At 36.3% G+C, this 21,000-nt stretch overlaps 1 protein-coding gene across 2 annotated transcripts in view; it reads right to left on the reverse strand.

Moving 5' to 3' along the window:
- Positions 1-21,000, reverse strand: part of SLC12A2 (solute carrier family 12 member 2) — a 107,517-nt gene that overhangs the window by 25,577 nt on the left and 60,940 nt on the right. For both annotated transcript variants that reach the window (XM_067569260.1, XM_067569259.1), the window contains exons 11-16: positions 15,885-15,992; positions 13,198-13,321; positions 11,154-11,255; positions 7,835-7,990; positions 4,655-4,754; positions 1,913-2,024 (exon numbers count right to left, since the gene is read on the reverse strand). In XM_067569260.1, coding sequence (XP_067425361.1) covers positions 1,913-2,024; positions 4,655-4,754; positions 7,835-7,990; positions 11,154-11,255; positions 13,198-13,321; positions 15,885-15,992 — 702 coding nt within the window. The remainder of the gene's footprint in view (positions 1-1,912; positions 2,025-4,654; positions 4,755-7,834; positions 7,991-11,153; positions 11,256-13,197; positions 13,322-15,884; positions 15,993-21,000) is intronic.

A 21,000-nucleotide genomic window follows, 5' to 3' on the forward strand; every position in this document is an offset into this window, starting at 1 on the left:
TTATATGAAAGGGGCTCAGATTCTACGTAATGGACATCAGTATAAAACCCTAAGATAAATCAGAAAAAATATTGAGCAACAATGATCTGAAATTTTAGACTTATACAAACTAGAATATCTAGTTAAAATGAAGATTTGCAAAAATAATCTAAGACATTTCTGCTTTACGAAGAAAATAAGCTTTCATGTTATAATAAAAAATAAGTAAAAGCAAACTGGGTAACATGGAAAGCAAAGATCAAACTTATTTAGCCAAGCATGCTTTACTTCCCAGCATTAACAAGTATCAGACTTCGTGTTTTATACATTAATTGGACCACTGTTTACCTTAAACCAAATCAAGATCTATCATCTTGTTTGTCCTTAAGATAAGATCTGAAGAGAAAGTTGGTCCAAATATGCTTAATTTACCAAAAATGAAATAGCATCTCCATTGGTACATCAATCATCTTGAAACGGTTCATGTAGCAACAGTAGCCACCCTATAGTTAAGGGTAAAGTTTGCTTGCCGTTACAAGCCTGATTTTCAAACACCCTCTTAATTTTATCAAAAGAAACCTATCCAAACTTTTCACACTGCACCTCAGCTGAGTGCAGAGTTTTCTGGGAAGTTTGGATATTAAAAATACAGAAGGCAATTGTATCATTGTGGTGTTTTGAAAAATGTACCTGAAATTCACTTCTGAAAAATTTTGTATCTTCAAAATGGCTTGGCCTAAAAAATCCCCCTTTCATTTATTTTGTTTTCCTTTCTGAAAAAAAGTGTCTTTTAGTACTGTTTTTCAGTGAGGTGGTAGATTACAGGAGAAATTACAATTTTCTAAAACAAAAAACATCTTGCAGTTCCACACAGTAGGGAGGGAGGGAAAAGCCACATGAAGACTGCCCATGAAATGCTGTGAGAGGGGCTCTGAGGAGAAGCAGAGGAAGTGCTTGCCCAGGCTACCCATGCCACAGGGTCAAAGCAAAGAAGAAGAAGGAAAAAAAAAACCCCACAAAACTATCAGGCTATTTATTACTTGAGAAACTATTCAAGCTAGGAATGGTTTTTAACCCTTGGCTGAAGGTACCTTACATCCTCTACTTGCTGGGACTTATTCTGGATCAGGCTGAGGAAGCCTTGGTTCTGACTCCCTTACATTAGGCTGGATGAGGAAATGCTCTGCACAGAGATGTATGCCTCAGAAGTGATAGGATGCTGTCTGAGGTTTCGTTCCTTGTTTTGTTGTACCACCACTTCTATTATCCACTGCTACAGATCTAGCCACACTAAAACATGTATACAGAACTAGGTTTACAATCTAATGCAGATATTTATAAATATAAATTGACTTGCCACTGACTGCAAATGTGGATTGTGGTAAGGACAGGGGTGGGAATATGAGACTGGGATGGGAATATGGAGGGCCAAAAAATTGGGTGGGGACATGATGAGATAGGCACTGGACTAAGTGGCATACAGCTTTGCTACAGCCTATAAGACAAGAGGCTCACTTTGATGGGCTACAAAATGTTTCCAACAGGAGGCTTCCCTCCTGCAGATGTTAAATTTTAATTTGATTAGCATATATAGTGCTCATTTAAAAAATCCAAAACACATACTGTTAGAGCATCATGCGTCCAAGACTGTTCATTTTACAAAGTTACAAAATTATTCCAGAGGGAGGAAAAAAATCCAGTAGTGATGTACACAACTTCAAAAATGTTAATCCACAATACTAGTATTTCTAAGACTTTCACGAAATTACAGTATATTTTGTGCTATTATAAAAGATAGATCCACTAAGAGGTTATCAATAAATCTCAGCTTCCAGAGAAGTGGGAAATTTGACATTTTCCAGTTGATGATAATAAAGCAGTTATGGAAAGAAATCACATTAGCTTATTTTTTTTATTCAGAAAAAATACTTACCGTGTGTATATGGCCACAGATCATCAAACCCACATTTTTTGTAAAAGCATGGACAAGATGAACCAAAGCAGGACGTGAGTTTGGAGCACCTGTCATAACAAGGCATTGAGGCCTAAAATTTTAGATTTAAGAGAAGAAAAATTAGAATTCACTTATTTCCTTTGTAATGAGAAAAATAACTTTTATTTAAGTAATTTGCAACTGACTTTAGAATTTTGTGAAGATAAATATCACAGATCTCAGGATTGTAAATGCATTTTTTGAGTGTGAAATGGGTGATATTAAATTACATTATGGAAATTTATATTGCATTGACAATCTGTAACAACCATCAATCTTTTGTCCCCCGTTTAATTCTTCTGAAACCAATTAATGGCAATATCTATCTATATCTATCTAATAGTGGCAAAATCCACTATTAGACTGAAATTATAATCACTGAAGTCTGGTGACAAGATTTTATCCTCCCTAAACATGACCCAAATAAACGGTCTCAGTTTGTATTCCTATATCATGAACAGAGAGCTGCAAAAAATCTCCAATTATATATCCAATTTTGATAGCTGTTTTAATTACTTAAAGCAGAAAAATCCAATAGATGTTTAACTGAATTTGGTATACAAGTATAGAAACAAATATTCTTCAAACCAGTAAGGAAAAAAATCACTCCGTTTATATGTAACTTTCAGATTCCTTTTTACATAAATAATGAAGATGTTTAATAAAAAAGAGAAAGACATTCAAAAATTAAATCCAAAAATTCTAAGTCAGGATACAGACGCATCTAGCATGAGTGCTCTGAGCTGGCCTGTACTAAACCTGCTGGAATAAGAAATACTGGTAAATGTAACTGAACAAGAAAATGAAAATATGAATGCCTATTAATACGGCAGTCATAAGATCACCTTTCATTTTCCCTTTTGTAGGAAAAAGGAGCACAGCACAAGGAGTGATACCAGTACCAATTCACTGTAAAAATAAATATTTTCTCACCTGCCACGTCTCAGCTTCTTCAAAAACATGGCTATAAATGTAACGTTGTTGGGCTCCATATTTATTGTAACTTTCATACACTGAAATCTTAGTGTAAGGATTTAGCTAGCCCTCATTTTGATAGTTATACTTGAATAATCATCACATCCACCATCCACAAACCAGCAAGTTTCCCAATCAAATCAAGTGGGAAAGTCTCAGTCTTGCCAAGACATAGCACGTTTCTGAGGTTCGGTTTTTTTTGTTGTTTTTTTAAAGAACCAAAACAACAAGGGCTGCCATCATAGGTGCTGGAACTATGGGTGCTGGGGATGCTCCCACACCGCCTGGCTTGAAGTAGTTTCCATACAGGGTTTGCACTCCTGGTCGGCAGTAAAAGTCATTTTAATATGAAGGCAAAACAGTTTATAACGGACACTTCTAAAAACCAAAACATTCTTTACCATAAACAAAGTAGCATTCAAAACAAGAAAAATTACTTCCTACCCTAGAAAACAAAATCATAAAAAGTATTTCCAATCTGATCCTAAAGGCCCACTCAAGCAGAATTATGTTCACTTCTCAAATTAGCACAAGTAGGAAACCAATGCTGGAAATAAATTTTTCATCTAGACAGTTAAGTGAAAACTAAAACTGGTGTGTAAAGTCAAATTCCACTACCAAATTCATCCAGTTTGCATATTGCTGATAGTTATAAAATTATCTTGATTTGTACATCAAGAAACCTCTTACATCTTCAACAGTAATGAAGATTATACAATCTCAGCTGCCAATTTTGTTATTTATATTTAAGGCAGAATAGTAGCCAACTTACTTTTTTTAAGCTATATTAGCTCAGCAGCGATAGAGTTTCAGTAACCAGAAACAAACACACAGGGAGAAGGTACATTAACAGTCACATTTTAATATTTACTTTTTAAAAACAAAAACATGTTAATGAGACTAGTTGGACTGCTTATTAGTATGTTTGCCTGACTCTTTCCATTAGAAGACTCAGTTTTCAGTTGCTTATAAACTTTGCCAAACTAACTGGGCTGAAATTTTCCATGTCAGGCTGATATCCATCACCATGACTAGGAAATCTTTCACATCAGACAGATATGTTCTGAAAAAATTAAGCCACAATGGTTGAGTCATTTCCAAGAAAAAGTTTAGGGAAATCTAAGTTGTTTTGCCCCTTTTATTCCAGAACAGTTACTCCACTTTGGAAATGTACTAATTATTCCAGAATAATGTAGTAATGTACTTTTATTCCAGAATAGCGTCCACATGAGGAGCTATTCCAAAACAACTATGGCGGAATATTCTGGTCAGTTTCCTCACGTAGATAAGTCTTGAAGCATTCTTCTAATCTCACCACCCTGAAGTCACAGAAGCCACTCAAGAATGAGAAAACAGATATTTTGTAATTATATGCTCCCTTCACATATGGGCAGATTTCTGCCCATTGCTGCAAATCCCTCAAGGGTGTGTTGCTATTGCAGTCTTTGGCAAGAATGGACATGCTGCCACAGGCAAAGGTAAAGGGATGCTAAAATAGAGTCTTGTGATGGATGCTATTGTCCTAAGATCCAAGCATACGTCAAGATATCCACAAATTTAGAAAGATTTAAAGCCAGTGTCATATAAAGTGTGGTGGATGCTGGAAGCATCAAAACCCTGCCTTGCTGAGTGCACAGTTTAGTGAAAAGAGATTTTTCTAACTTCTACACATATGTTCTATGCCTTCCGAATCAGCATATCTCTTACCTGAAGTTTTTTACATGGTCTTCCACACCTGCAAGACGAACAGAATGCTGCAGTGCATTCAGGTAAGTCAAGGCTTGTGTAGATGATCCCCAGTTCACATCTGTGGGAAATTTTGTTTTAAAAATTTTAATATTATGCAAGTTATTTTAACTAATATAGCCATTTTCTCAAACTAAAAATTCAGTGTTGGATTGTTTAGCTCAAACACCAACTGACAATAAGGTGAGATCAAATTAAAGTCATAGAACATTCCCACTTAAAGTAGGATAAAATAAACCCAACTTGTTTTTAAGTTAAAAAAAACAACTCTACTGTAAAAAGAATAAATTTTGTACTCAAATCAAGTTTTCTAGATAACTAGATGTTTGATATTCTACAGTCAAATTTAGACATTAAACAGCTCTAAGTATTTCAAAGAATACTACAGTGTTTGACAAAAGCTATGTAGCTATGCTACTCTACAGCACAGGAAGTTTAGCAATATAAGCATTAGTTTTAAATCAACAGGCAAAATCTTTTAACTAATCATGATGAAGAAAGCTGCATTAAGAAACTATCCTTTTAAATTATCATTGATTGTTGTATAAGAGAAATTGAATGTCTACAGTAAAATGTATATAGTAATGAGTTTACTAAAATTAAATAGCTATAGAGATCTAGTCTCCCATGTTCTCATGCACACAGTCCAATTTTTATAATTAAAATAATAACCAAGTAGAATTTCAATTCTCACAAGCAGAAGAGTGAATGAGCCTGGATTATAAGAGCTACTACATTCAGAAAACTTCAATTACAGAAACTTTCTCAAGTTTAATAGGCAGGGCTAGTCATCCCACCTCTTAAGTTTGCTTGACACTTCTCATTATAAGACCATCTTATAATTTTGCCAAACTAACTATTTGGGCTGAAATTTTCCATGCCAGAGGTCTGTCTCAGGCCATTATTCTTTGAAAATTATAGCCAAAATGGTTTAACCTCAGAGAATGAGACTAGGGAAAAATGTTTTGCCCATGTTAAATTCTGCCTACCTTTTCTATGAAAAGCTCTAGTGACCACGTGCTTAGGAGCAGAGGCTTGGAATTTGGCAGAAGGTGGCTGCTTTTTGGGGGGGGTCAGGAATGTGCCTTTTATTGTCTTCATGCAAATCTGCTCAAATTTGACCACGTTAAAAAACCTTTGAGGGAAAAATTACAGTTTGTGCATGCTCAGTAGAGACCTTTTTTAGATTTCAGCAGCTAAAATCTCAAAGGGCACATTCTCACTGAGGATGCTCAAGTCTCTAAATTAGTGTCTATGAAGCACTCAGATGCTCTTCCGATGAGCTCAACAGAAAAGCCCATAAGGAAAAAAATAATTCTGTCTCTACAATAGGGTTTGAATAGTGTGTAGTAAATAAAGCCAAGGGCCACACACTGGATAAAATAAAATATTGAACAGCTGTTCATTATGGGAGCATCGTTATTCCAGTGACCTCAATGAGGCAAGGAAAAAAAATGTGATCATGTAATTAGAGTCTGTATCATAATGCATACATAGAAGGGGGTTGAATTAAGGATTCACAGACCACCTTATTTCTGACATTTCCTAACTTGTGTGCTTAATTTTGCAACCTTAACAGACTTTTTCTGTTTAATCTCCTTAAGAGACTGTGAAATAGGATGGAGTTCTCTACAAATACATAAGTAATAGAAAAATGCAGTTCCACTCTACCACCCTGTCTGTTCTGTCCCCTACCTCAAGTTTTTCCCCTTTACAATCAGTGCTTTTAAAAAGGTGTCAGGTTAACATTATAAACTAAATTCCCCTATTTATTCCCTACAATGAGTACATTTGCAGTAGTAGTATGTGCTTTCCCATAATCATTTGCCAGTGTGTCATCTTTGTTTCAGGAGGACGCATTGTGGCAAATGGATGTACTTCAGCCTCCATGGCTGTTTATTTCACATTTAGTGATAGGGCAATATATTATTTCTCTTCAGATGACAGTCAATGAAGGTTAGCAACCAACTTTAAGCCATGTGCTGGCTTGTAGCTAAAACTGTTTTCTGACCAGCAGAGCTAAAGATAACAAAACTTTTTAAAAAGTGATGCAAGTTTTTTGAGTAGACTTCCACAACTCTGTCCAAGTCTCACAAATAACAGGATATAAACACAATATCACAACTATATCAAGTGCATATGCTTCTACTGTTTAGACTTGCAACTTAAACACAATGCTTTACACTTTTTGGTATTACCATTCATATTTTCCATTTTCCTCTATGTGATCCCTTTAAGAGGTAACATGGTAACTCAATTTGGAGCCTGATTCTGCCAAATCAAGCAAATGCTTTTTACTTATGTTCTAGTTAGTTGTTTAGATCAATATACTAACTTGCAGATTTTTCTTTTAGTCTTTTATTACATTTTGTATTTTATTCTTATTCTGAGCTCTTCATTTTACATAGCTCTGAAAACTTCCAATATACCTTTTCAATTTTCCAAGAAAGAAAATTATTTCCCGTATTTGCTCCCACACTTAACTTTCATAAAAGCTGTTTTGAATGGGGAAACTGAACTTTTATCATTCAAGAACGTCACATACTTTCAAGCCCAATACGTCATGATTTCCTTATTTCTAATTTTAACAAAACCCTTTATCCCAGATCTGTTCCATCTCATTTTGTTATAAAAACAGCTTCAACCCTACTATTCTGAAAATGTTTTTATTATGGCACTGTGACATGTCTGGTCATTCACAGCTGTAGGGATGATTTATCAAGACACCATCCCTAATCTTATACCATTCCAGTTTAGAACTATAGTGGACAATCCTCTAGCAAAAAAAGCATATTACTTTTCCATTACCTCTCTGCAGAAACAAGCCTACATGGTCCCCTGGGCCAAATATCACTCATAACTCCTCCCAAATGCATCTGCAGTACACACTACTTCCTCTCAATTTCTTTTACACATCCTTTGGACCAGACTGAGTACATTACCTTTTGAAAAGTATATAGTTAATGTATCTGAGATGTCCTTCTCTTACCGAAAAATAATTGGAGAAAATAGTTTCTTCTGTAACTAACCGTGAAAATAAAATTGTAGCTTTAAAAGACACAAACACAACATTTAAAAAAATTAAGTAATCAGAGTTTCTCAAATTTCCCATTTTTTTTAAACTGAAATACACATACCCACCTGGTTTCTTGTAAGTGACATAAATATAGAGTCCAAGGACTATAACATATGTTAGCAATGCTGCCCACCAATTAATGACGAACATCACTATGCAGCAAAGAATTGCTCCAACAAGAGAAACCCACATGTTGTAATACTTAAAAGCAGGACGCCAACCTAATCAAAGCATAAATAGGAAAAATTAAAGAATTTGATGGTTAGTGTTACACAAGATCATTTCTAGAGAGAGAGAGAGAAAATATATATATATATTTTAAATAGATTAAAAATTCTGGCACATTTATCCTTAAAGGTCATCCAACAACTTCCTGCAACATTTCAAAGAAAACTACATCCATGTTATTAAGGAAAGGAGTAGAAAGGATTATATGGCAAGAAGTATAGGGCACATTTTAAAAGCTGTGTTTGAAATTATTTCTGTGCTAGATATTCCAGGTAGCCTGGTGAGTGGAGTATTTGGCACAGAAGTCCATATATTAACTCAGGTTTTATTTTTTACTTTGTAGATCTTTAGAAGATGATACAGCATGAATCACAAAGCAAATGACTGCATGCCAGGTTAGTTGGTACTATTTTAGTTTTGCATCATCACTCCAGTTAAGATAGCTAGTAGTACTAGTTAACTACTTTTAATGTTTTCATTTATTTAGATAAGAGCAACTACAGAACATTCAAAGAAAAAAGGACAAGTGTCATGTGTAGAGCATAGCTAGACACATTCAGGCCGAAAGTGTAACTGTCAAAGAGAAGTACTGGGGTTGCCAGAGTTTGACACTGAGTTGCTGAAGGGCTGTTCAGGACTAGATACAATGATAATCTATTTTGATGAAGACAGCAGTGACTAATGGAGTATATTTAAGCTTGAAAGCATTAGATTTTTTAATCGGTCGATATCAGTAAACATCTATTTCACTGTATACACACAAACTGACAAATATTTCCATTGATAATCATCAAAAATGTACAGATAGGCAAAGAAACAAACACTGCTTGAGAACTTAGAGTTTGATTTAAGGATATTCACTTTTTGTGTATTTCAACATGATGTTGACCATTTGTGTTTTAATGGTTACAAAGCTTTATCTTCTTAATCTCAATGTGTACTGCCGTTAAATAATTGTCTGACCCTAACTGCAGAGTTTCCTGCAACTGTGCACATTTGAATTGATAAAAACTGGAAAAATGCTTAATAAGACTCAATTTTGCACAACTGAACATTTTAAAATGATGAAAATTAAAAATATGCTTAAAATAAACTGATTTTATAAATTATAAAAAACAAAAATCAAATTCTCCCAAGAATGTCTTTTAATACGGCTAATCTGCCACTACTGCATCATCAGTATGATCTACACTTACGCTTATTTGCATATACACTACCCATACAGCTTGACATGCAGAAAATTCAAAATACAGAGACAATTTAGCAGGCTCAACTGTAAATAGGAATAGCATTTACATATGTATGTGGGCTTTCAACATACTCATTTTATCATTTGTGCACATAAACAATAGAATAAAATAAATATGCGCACAAGGTTTTGCAAATACAAATGGAAGGCAGCTTAGTGCACCTTTTCAAGTTTGGCCTCAGATAAACAACAGAGCGAAGGTGATTTTTTAAAAGGCTCCATCTAAACTCAGTAAACTAAAAACTGAAATAATAGAAATTCCTATTTATGTTGAATACAATTCTTTTACAGGCATATCAATACTTTTCTCAGCGATACAAATAAAAAGTGAAGTGTATTAAGTTCGCTGCCCCATTTCTTATGATTGGGGTCATCAACTCTTAAGCCCTGGGGCAAAGGAAACAAATAAGAACACAATAAGGAATTCTTTTCTTGAGGGGCAAGTAGTCTCTACAAACAGCTTCATTTTACATCAGGATTGTTTAACTAAAAACAGAACAATAAAACTCTTCCAAAGAGTTTTGCCACATAATCCCAGTGCTTTCCAGTCTCAGTGGGAGGGAAATAAAAAGGACAGTAAGTTTTGTTTAGGAGTAAGCATCACTCCCTTCCAGGAGCACCTTCCTATCTCACTGAGGGCTTTAAGTTTTCTTATGGCTTCCATGTTCATGAACTCCACTCATCAATTGCTTAACCATCCAGCATTTTCAGTCTCTCTCTCCTCTCCCCACCACAACCAGGCGTGATCCTTAAGGCAGTTCCCTTAGAGGCTGACTCCCAGTCTCTTTGCCTAGTGAAGTTTTACTCCTTTGTAGTTCAGGCTAGGATGGGGCATACACACATTAGACGGGGACTCTCAGAAGTCAATGAGAGATGATGGATATTCAGAATGTTAGAAAACTCAAGCCAGTTATTCAAGTGCCTAAACATGAAAATAGGTCTTGTCCACACACAGGGTTTAATTTGCACTGAGTTTTTGTGCACTAGCGGATATGTTTACATAGTATGCACTGACTGCATACACAGAGTCAACTCTTTTCTGATTCAATATTTATCAGTGTCTACATAGCTGGAACTTTGTGCAATAATAGCAACAATAGTACTCCTAGAATGCTGAGGTATATGACAGTAGGAGCAAATAGACAGATCTTGGCCTTGTTCCAGCATTTAAAGAGGGAGGTGACATCTGGTCTACATGACCCCGGAGCAATGGAGAACACACACATAGGTCAGTTCTGGCGTTATGGAAAGCAGCATCGGATAGCAGTTGATGGACTGCCAGACTAGTGAGAATGAGTGATGTATGCACATGAACATTAGTCCACACTAACTCAATATGCAGTGAATTTAACATTTTCAAAGTGGATTATAAAATACGTATTAACTGGCCAGTTAGTATGCTTTAAACCTCCGCATCATGTGCTCACAGGTCATTCGAGTGTGTACTCACTAAAGTTAGTGTGGACTAAATTATCCATGTAAAGAAGCCCTTATGTGCCTAAATTTAAGCACCTATTATTTGAAAATCTTGGCCTTACTTCTTAAGGGAATACCGAGGAGTTTTCAAAACAAAGGGAGGCACAAAAATTAATGCTGTAGTCACATTTTACATATTGCACCCACACTCGTGGTTTAGAATTAGTTGTTGGAAGGCACATTCAGAGGAAAAGATGTCTTATTCAGGTTCCCAAGCTGTGAAAGCTACAACCACAAACCTACAGTTACCAAGAGGCTGCTTTGGTGTCAGCCAAAGTTAGGGGTTTGATTCAGCTAGTCTAATAATTTTGCTAAGCTTCTTTTATTTTTTTTAAATTCTCCAATTAGTAAATGAATAACTGCTATGCAGAAATACTTTGTTTCTAGAGTAGCTTTAAAATGTGTTAAACCCCCAAATATGAAATTCCTACCTGGAGATTTTGCAAGTGAGGCATGGAATACAGAGAAATTAATTAAGGCATATGAAGCCAAGAAGAAGTTGGAGATTATTGGAGCAATGACATTCAATTCAGCTGTAAAACAAAGAAAAACAAATGGTTATTACGTTTATTGTCAAACTGCTTTAAAAATCCCAGGGCCAAAAGTTGCTAGAAGGGTCTCTTTCTCTCTAGTGGAAACAGAAGATTTCTAGCATTTTATTCAGATCTATATAGTGGTCCACTACCATAAACTGCTCTGAACAATTTATCTGCAATCATTCAACTACTACCAGGAAAAACAAACATAAAACAAAAATATTTCAGAAACAGCATATTCTGCCACCAATATTCTTTCACCCTTGTGTCTCCAATCACACACTAAGATAGATTTTCTACAAATAGACTTAAAATGTATTTTCTCAGCTCAAGAATCCAAATATTAATATATTCAATTATACCTTGATACAGTCTAGTTTAATCTGTTGGCAACCAGTTATCTTTACCTTTCTCTTCCTCAGACACAGAAAAAGAGCACCTCCTCACTCAAAGAAATACATTTGGTCTCAGTTTTCTTTTTTCACATAATCATAATAAACTTTGAATTTAAATATTTCAAAGCTTTCATGTGAGTTACAATTGTTTGTGATGAACAAATGTGCAGCAGACATTTGATCAAAATATTTCCGATTTAACTTGCAGGCACTCTAAGGAATACCAAAGTTGTTTGAAGTCAGATAGCAAACAGTATCTGACTACACTGCTAATTCAGGCTAATTACATTAATTTTTATTAGTCTGCAATATTGTTGGACTGGGAGACGGAGACACATTGAGGTCTAATGAAAGTCTGTCAGGAGCTATAACAGGTGAAATCATATACCCCTGGGCAAATAGAGAAGCATATTCGCCTGACTTCCACTTTAACAGAAAACTGCAGCAAGGCTACTAATGTTACTGCTGATATAACCATTTTTTTGGTGTGTGGGGGGTTTATCTTTCCTTCTGCAGCAGTTGAGGCTGTCCCAAAAGTAAAGAGGGTCTTGGCAGATTCAAGTAGGGGAGCGGAATTTGAGAAGCAGCATTTAGGCTCTCTGCAGCTAGTCTGTGCAACTGCAGACAAACAGAGGGCTGCAGCCTCTACAGAGAGGAGAAACTCACTTTTTCTCCCTCTTTCCTTCCTAAAAGGGAAAACTTGGGGCTCTCCTTTTCACTTGGACACAAAGTAGTAGTATTAGCCATCACTAGTCACTCCCCACCACCACAAAGGACTGAAATCTAAGATACAGCAAATCAAGAACATGCCACTTTAATCCACTAGGACCCTCTTCATTCTAATGAAACCTCCAGACCACATGTGGCAGCAGTGATAACTTGGTCTTTCCTTCCCCCACAGCCCTCAAAAATGCAGAAATGAGGAAGGTGGGGAAGAGATAAGACTAACAGCAGCAGTTTTAAACATAAGTAGTCCTGCCAGGGGCCGGAAGATTTTCTATCTGTCTGCAAGGAATGTATTACTACCCGGGCTGGCCCCACCTCTGGCAGCACCAGCAGAATCTTCCACTTCAATGGATAGCAAACATTAAAGTCCTTTCTTTGTGCAAACTTGCCATTTATTGAACTGTAGATTAGTGATGTTTTATTGTCTAGTATGTATTAATTAAAAATCTGTAAATAAATATAAAAGACTTTCACATCATACTACAGCTCTATATAGTAAGTTAAATGAATAAGACAATACATAGGGTTGGGAGAGGATTAAAAGAAAATCTAATTAGCTAATCAGGATATTAACAGTTACCTTCCCCAGTAGCTGAGACTGAAATTAATCAGAAGTAACTTCTGAAGTTGTGGGAGAACAATCCTCAAACCCAATCCATCAAACAGGTTTCCATAGACAAGCCAACACCCAGAACTTTTAAAATAAAAATCTATCCCCAGACTCCATGGACCCTGTCATCCAAGCACGAGACAGTATGAAGTGGTTTATAACACAAGAGTACATTCAAAATTGTTATTCCTATTTAAAATTAACTAACCAATTAATATGAATCCAAGAGCAATTAAGAATGTCAGAATATATCCTCGTAATGGTTCATTGTTCTTCCCATAGCCTTTAGCAAATAGTAGAAGACCTGGGTAGATATTGTCCTTGCATAAAGCCTAAGAAAGAAAATACAAAGTTAGGAAGGTTTAATTAAGATAAATTTTACATGAGATACATGCTAATGTATTCAATGAGAAGTAGTGTTGTCTAGTTAGAGCATGAGGTTGGGAGTCACGACATGCTAACTTTATTCTTTACTCTGCCTTTGCATTACCATATGACCTTAGAACAAGTAACACCTTCCCATTCCTCAGTTTTCACCTCTATCAATACAATGATCATATTTTCCCTCCTTTGTCAATTACTGACGTGTCATGTGACAGTAGTAAAAAAAAGTCACAAAAAATCACTAACACTGAACCAGGAATTTCATCAAGATAGGAAAATATTCTCCAAGCTATTCTCTCTCTCTCTCTGCTTTATTGCAGTGCTTGCATCAAACCTTTCTTAACCCCTTCCCTGTTGTTGGGTTTGGGGGGGGGGGGGGGGGGGGGTTGGTTAGTTTTTGTTTTTAGGTGTATGGTAACCTCTCATGATCCTCAAAACATGAAGCATTCCTGAAGTAACTAAACTGTAGTTATTCAACCAACACACACATCACCCCACCCCACATAGGGCATTATTTTTAACTCCAAAAAAACACAGAGCACTTCATTACATACCTCAACACCACAAATGAGAGGAAAAAATATGTAACAAAACAGGACCTTTCACTACAGCAACTAACCAAATATGATGTAATTTATATAAGATATATAATACCCATTTCACAATCTTGTTGAGTGTTTGGTATAAAAGTTCCCTGGGAAATAAGATTTACCAATTCTACAATTTTAATCAGTTATTGTTTCAGTATCTTTAAGCACTCTGAATTGCAACTAACTTCAGTGCATTAGTTCCAAAAAGGAACCACCAATAGATATGGAGGATATGCAACTACTAACATTAAAAATTAATTTAGTGTTCACTAAAAGATGTCAAACTATCAGCTTTTCTATCCACAGAACAAGTACAGCAAGAGCAGAGTAAGCCACTCTATATTGCCAAGCAACATTCCCTTAGCTCTGACCTAGAGGAACCACACTGATAAGTGACAGTCTCTTAATCAATTCAATCCAAGGCCTCTATGCAGGGACCACCAACACTATCCCACTTAAAGTAGTAAACTTCTCTGCACTATTAAATAGTTATGTTATCAGTTACTGCAAAATAAACAACTCTGGTCTCAAGTCTTGGCAGGTAAAAGCTTTCCGATTTATATTTAAATCGGAAACTTTAAAGGCCCTAAACTTAGACAGAAGAGACTGTCTGAACAGCAGCAGCACCTCAAATTTGCATAAGATCTCATTGTAGCATTATTTTTTCTTCTTTAAATTCCAGATCAACCCACATCAATCTTTGGTTGCTTCCACATACTAACAACTTACCTTGCTGTTCAACAATAGGACATTTTAAGAAGACCTAAAAAATTCCATTTACCTGTGGTAAGCAGGATGCTTTCCCAAGCAAGTGCCAACAGCTTCTGCATAATTTAAGCCTTCATTTTTTATTCTTAGCCCATTTGGTTGCAAAGAAAATCTGAGTTCACATTTTGAAGGTTGCGTGTAGTGCTTTCTTAGAGAGAGTCTGCAGACCGGTCCATTGCCTCTGCTGCTACTTATAACTTTGCCACCCTACAGCAGAGTGGAAAATGACCAGACTGTTCTCAGTTTAACTGCTGCTATTCACAGTCCAGTTGGCAGTGAAACTGTTAAAAATGAAGTTAAGTACAGTCTGTTGCTTCTTGGCAAAGCTTGGACACCAGCAGAGGTAGGAACTGGAATGAATCACTACTGAGAAATGCCATAGAACCATAAAATCCTATGGGGAAGAGGGAAATATGAGATGCTTCCCTACTCAGCACCGGGCAAGAGGGCCAAGTTAAGAGAAGACAGAACATCTCAGCACCAAAATGTTTTATTTAAAAAACACTAAAGTCAGTGCCAATTGCACAGAGACCATGGACATGTGGTCACTACTTGGATTTTGTTATCGAGGTACTGGCAATGACAAACAGAAAAAGATCTCTAATAATGGCACTGAAGAGTTATGGTTATGGATCTTCTACTTCTTCCTCTTCTTCAGCACTCAATTGGAAACCAATAGTGGAGGTGGTCTTTCAGTAGCTCAACAGGCCTGCCATGAAGACTGGAGGCAAAGGCTGACATGATACTCAGTACTGGAACAGACCCCTTTTTGCCCAGAACCTCAGATTTAGATGGACTGGAATTGCTGAATCTGGTAATTCAGGAAAATTTGGCTGAGTCTCTTTGCACCAAACTGACTCCAGGCCAGAACCAAATACTACAGAATCTCAGCTCTACAGATGGCAATTCCAGACATAAGGTAAGTGAAGAACCTTATGTCACAATTGAATTTGAATTTACATCTACTATCTCCATTTTAAGACATTAGCACCATTGTCTTCTACTTCCAAGTAGAACAGCTGAGAATCATTATGAGGCTCTCAAGTGATATGAATCAAGATACCAATATACAAAAGCTCCCTATTCCGAATATTGCAGTTTAAAGTTGATTCTAGCTCTTTTGCTATGAAACAAAGACATTATATATGCTTACCTGAAAAATTTTAGGTGCACTCACTAAAGATGCCAATGCAGAAGAAAGGGTGGCTGAAAAGATGCCAGCAGAAATCAGTGGTGCAAATCCTGATACCATGCTCATTACCTGACGACAGGATAAAAACATTTTACATTTTTTTAAATGTACCAAACAGACTGGACTGAACAAACACCTGCCTTTAAATAAAACGATTTCTTGAATAAAAATAAACTAGAATTCTGTAAAGAAATTTTTCAGTTAAACGCCTTCAAAACTGTTACAACAGCATTCACTCAACACTGTCTACAGAATTTTGTTTCTTTACTTCTACAACTCCTGGATTTGTTCAAATACAATTTACTGTTCAAAGTATGGAGAATGTTTCAGGGCAGTAAATGCTGGCTTTTTTATTCCAACTCAAATTTTCTTAAGACATATGTATGATTTCTTAAAACAGACTATTAGCTGCCAATATTTGATACCTGAGCTCTGCAGATAGAGAATCTGGTGGGCCAAATTTAACTGCATGAACTTAGAAACAAACACAATGCAACTAGAAATGTTAAGTGTCACCAAAAAAAGTCTCAAAAATGGTATGAGGAAAGAATTCACTTTCCTATTAATTACATCAATAAGAGTGATCATAAGACAAAAGAGAACGCAGTTTTAAGAGAAATATTTTAGCTGTTTTGACAACATATAGTACATTAAAAAGGTGTAGCTTCAGGCATTGAGATTTCTGTCAAACAGACGCCATTTCTGCTACATAACATCTTGAGGAAGAGGAAGCCACATTGTTGAAGAGCTCTCCCAAAAATTAGTCTCGGATTTTAGACTGTGGAAGCACCACCTGGAAGGAGCATCCTGGTGATGGAACCTCTTAAAATCTGTAATTAGGGAAACTGTTTCAGTTAGACTCCGACTTGGGGAAATTATCCCGACCCTTCTCAGGAAGATCATTCCTGATTACACAGCTGCCAAAAACTAGAGGGAAGAACACTTTAAAAGGAGGAAGGTCTGTGCGTGGAAGGATACCTGTCTGTAACACTGTACAACAGCGGTTTCCAGCTAAGGCTAGAGGAACAGGCAATTAGCAGGAACAGTGGAGATACTAAACAAGAAATGAGGGCCCCAGGTGCTGTATGCTAAGAGATCAAGTTGTCATAGTAGCTAAGAGAGGACTGTTATGACTAATGCAGGCAATTAGGCACACCAAATCCTGCCTCCTTCCACCCACCGCTGTATATGGGAGCCAACAGAAAAAGCCAAAAATTACAGTGAAGCCTGACTGGAGCAGCAAAAGAATTAGAGCCTCACTTACATGGCCTGAGAGAGAAAACTGAGCAGAACACTGACAAAGAATACGCAGTAGTTCCCTGGTACTTAGACTTGGATGGAGGACAAAGAGAAAGCCTGAACTTATACTCTCTCCTGAAAAATAAACCTAAAGCAAAACAAAAACAATTCTCCAAAGGGCTGATTTCCTAGGGCCCTGGGTCTGTTATTTGGTGGGAAGGGGAAAGAAGAGAAAATGAGACAACCCCCAGATGTCACCAGATCTAATACTTCATTTGCTGGAAGAAAGAATAGTGTTCTAGTGGCCCTGAAATCCACTCCCAGTTGCTGGTCTGCATTACAGTTTCAGCAACCCCAATATTTTAACTATATACCACAAAAGGGAGTGGTATGATGAGGTGGTTTGACAAAGAAGACAAAAATTATTCTCCTCCCTAGACCAGGAGCATGTAGCCTCAGGGAATGTCCAACATTTTCTTGTAAACATTTATTTCATAGATTCAGAAGGGACCACTGTGATCATCTCTCTGCTTCCTTGTCACTTCTACTAGAATGCTTCCAGTAAGGAACCTTGTAACCTAGGATGGTACGTATGACCAAAAAAAAAAAACCAAACAAAAAGACAACTCCGTACCTAGTCAGCTAGGTGAGTAAGGAGATACTAGCAGGATATTACCTAACAGAAGACCAGAACATTACCAGAACTTGCTTTTTAATTAAGCAACTGCTACTCAGATTAAAATAAGGATGTGATAGTTATTACAGTGCATCCAAGATAAAAGCACAAAAGGTGGCAAAGTAAAACTCAGTAACATTTACAGCTGAAAAGTAGTAAATGTAAGTTTCTCACTCCATATACCCTCAACGCAAAGATTCTCTTTGAGTAAGTTTAAGTTGTTTTTTAATTGTACTAACTATACATTATGATTGCTTAAACAGACTGTTAGTGACCAACAGTTAGGGTATGTCTTCACTGACAGCGGCAAATTCGCTGCTGTCAGATCTCTCTCTCTGGATCAATTGAGTGGTCAGTGAGGACCCGCTCAATCGATCCAGAAGTCAACTTGTTAAAACCACCCCCTTAAATGGCGTAGCACAGTGAAGACACCACGTAGAAGAGGAGTTACGAAATCGACGGGAGTTACACAAGCTACTCACCATCACAATTAGTATATTGTTTGCAACCTCAGTCAAATAAGGAATATTTTCAATGAGTAGGTCATGCAAAAAGACATCTGTTCATAGTTAGAAATACTTCAGTGTTAATATGGAAAGATTAAATTTGTAGAGGAATATAATATATATCCTCATGTGATCGGATTGCTTAATGGAGGACTTCTGACATGCAGTGCTGTTAAATCAGACATCTTTCATGTGCTGCCCTTGAAATCTCCATACTGTAACAGAAGTCTGGCACTTGGGCTGATCTCAAGTTACTCTCCAGTATATGGTCACACTTTGGTAAACACAACAGCTTTTTCTTTCCTTCCCCAACAGATTGCTTTTCTACTGGAGCTTATTTACATATTTCCTGCATTATAGTAAGTCCTACATACGTCTAAACAGAGATATAGCAAACAGCTAATTTTATTTCAATGCTCTTTGTAATATAAAGATTTTAATAAGCTCTTTTGAAATCCTTGTTAATAATTATGAAAAAGATGCTATTGTAAAGGCCTAGTCAGTCATGACACCTGGCAAAAAATTGCAAGTGACAATAATGTAAATAAGTCAGGAACTTTTTTTCCTATATGTTCTCTCACATGCTATCATACAATAATGCCTAAGAAAACTAAAGTATGAAACTACATATTTAAGAATAGTTACAACTGAACAAGAACTACTGTTCGGTGCACAAGAGACAAACTATTGTACCTTTGATAACATTTTGAAAATCTGATTGGTATTTTCAGTCACTGTGCAAAACCCAACATTTGTACCTTTCAAAACACAATATCAAATGTCAGAGTGAGGTCATGCATCACTTGCACTGAATGAATATTTCTTTCATCCTAGAAACCTCACCCTAGTTTAGTGACCGGCGGGTGCAGTGAGATGGGAAGGAGAATAAGGAAACCTCTTTCAATATTAACGCTGCGTGTTTCCAAGTGTAGTAATTGTTTTTACACTGATATTTTACAGTGAAGACTAGAAGCATCTCCACCCAGATGAGTCCATTGTTTAAAGGAAGAAATAAGACCAAGAAAAACATCTTCATGCATTGTGCATATTTTAATGCACAATTAAAAAGTATTTTTTATATATAAGCATGTTAATTAAAACTAGATATTCTTGAAGTTGAAATGCAATTTGATTAGTAAGTAATGAAGTTGCCATGCTCAACCAAGTCATAAGATTACTGTAAGTGTCATTATAGTAAATCTGACAGACACTTTAGTTGTTATGAAATTAGAAAAGCCTGGTTCCAGAACAAAAATTATCACTTGAGCTCAGAAAATAGAGTTTAGGCAGTAAATTGCATGGAAAAGAAAGTTGATGAAATAAATATTGCAGCAAATTGGTTAGAGAATCAATAGTGGATTTACAAACATGAGTTTCTACATTGTAAGAAAAAAGATTAAAATAATAATTTATTAAAAATCAAGTATCTCACTTAGGAAGTGCCAATATATTTACTGGTAAGGATACCAAGGAAGTCTTCAACATATTAAAAAATGATTGCTGATATATTAGCAATTCATTAATTATCCTACTGTATTATTAGGCACTTTGAATTGCTCTGTCTTGTTCAAACTCTTGTATGTAAGGGATGAAGCTGTTTTTTTCAGTTTTTTTTACCATCACAAAACTAACTACACATATAACAATCACATTCTGTAGTCACTCTTTTAAGCTGGGTTAATGTTGAGAATACATATCAAGTAACGTTAGAGACAAAACAGAATTACAAGAATGTTTAATCATCATAGAAACCGGCATTGCACAAACCAAGGATAGTCAGTATTAAGGAAAACTTAGTATCCACTGGAAGGATTTGCTCCATGAATCCTTGATCCAGAGGTTATTTGTGGGAGGGAATCTATTTACAAATGCTGAGTACATCTATCTTCATATTTCTTTCCATCCAGTTTGTATTGTTTTGACATACCAGGGCTCCAGTATACTACATCTTCATGCATTCAATACCATTCTGTTCTAAAATGTCTACTCATATTTTCTGTTCCTTTCCAAATTATGATCATTACCTACATCTGTGTACTTCCCGTTACTTCTAAATACTGGACATTTTGTATCTTACTCAAACTTGGTGGAATTTTCTCTCTGATACATTCATACAACTGATTTTGTTTTTGCTCATTTTAATGCTATATATATTCCTGTTAGAATCCCTGCTACTTGCATTACACACAGTGCAAATACATAAAATGTTATGGGACTGATGAAGAACACCTAGCTATTAAAATACATTTCGACTCCTATTTAGCATAAGGATGCATGATGAGGCAGTGCCCAGTCTCTAACTACCAAGGATTCCATAGCAAGGGAAAGACCTCCTTCCTAATTATTTTTTTTAAAACTCTAGAGAAACATGTGACCTAACTGGTATCCTGTAGGAGTTCCAATTCAGACAAGTACCAAAGCCCAAAATAACTCATCTACAGGATACTTATGGAAAGACTGGTTCCATACAGTAATTTGTACCCTAGGGTTGAAAACAGTAAGGGCTTGTCTACACGTAAGTGGCACAGTTCCTCTTCTCCCATCGGCATGGGTACTTCACCTCCACAAGAGGCATTAACTATGTCAACAGGAGAAGCCCTCCAGTCAACACAGCACTGTCTACACCAAGGATTAGGTCAGTATAATTACATCGGTC

This window comes from Emydura macquarii, unplaced genomic scaffold, assembly GCF_026122565.2.
Source record: "Emydura macquarii macquarii isolate MOO-44397 ecotype Brisbane River unplaced genomic scaffold, CSIRO-AGI_Emac_v2 contig_2897, whole genome shotgun sequence".
Taxonomy (NCBI): domain Eukaryota; kingdom Metazoa; phylum Chordata; order Testudines; family Chelidae; genus Emydura; species Emydura macquarii.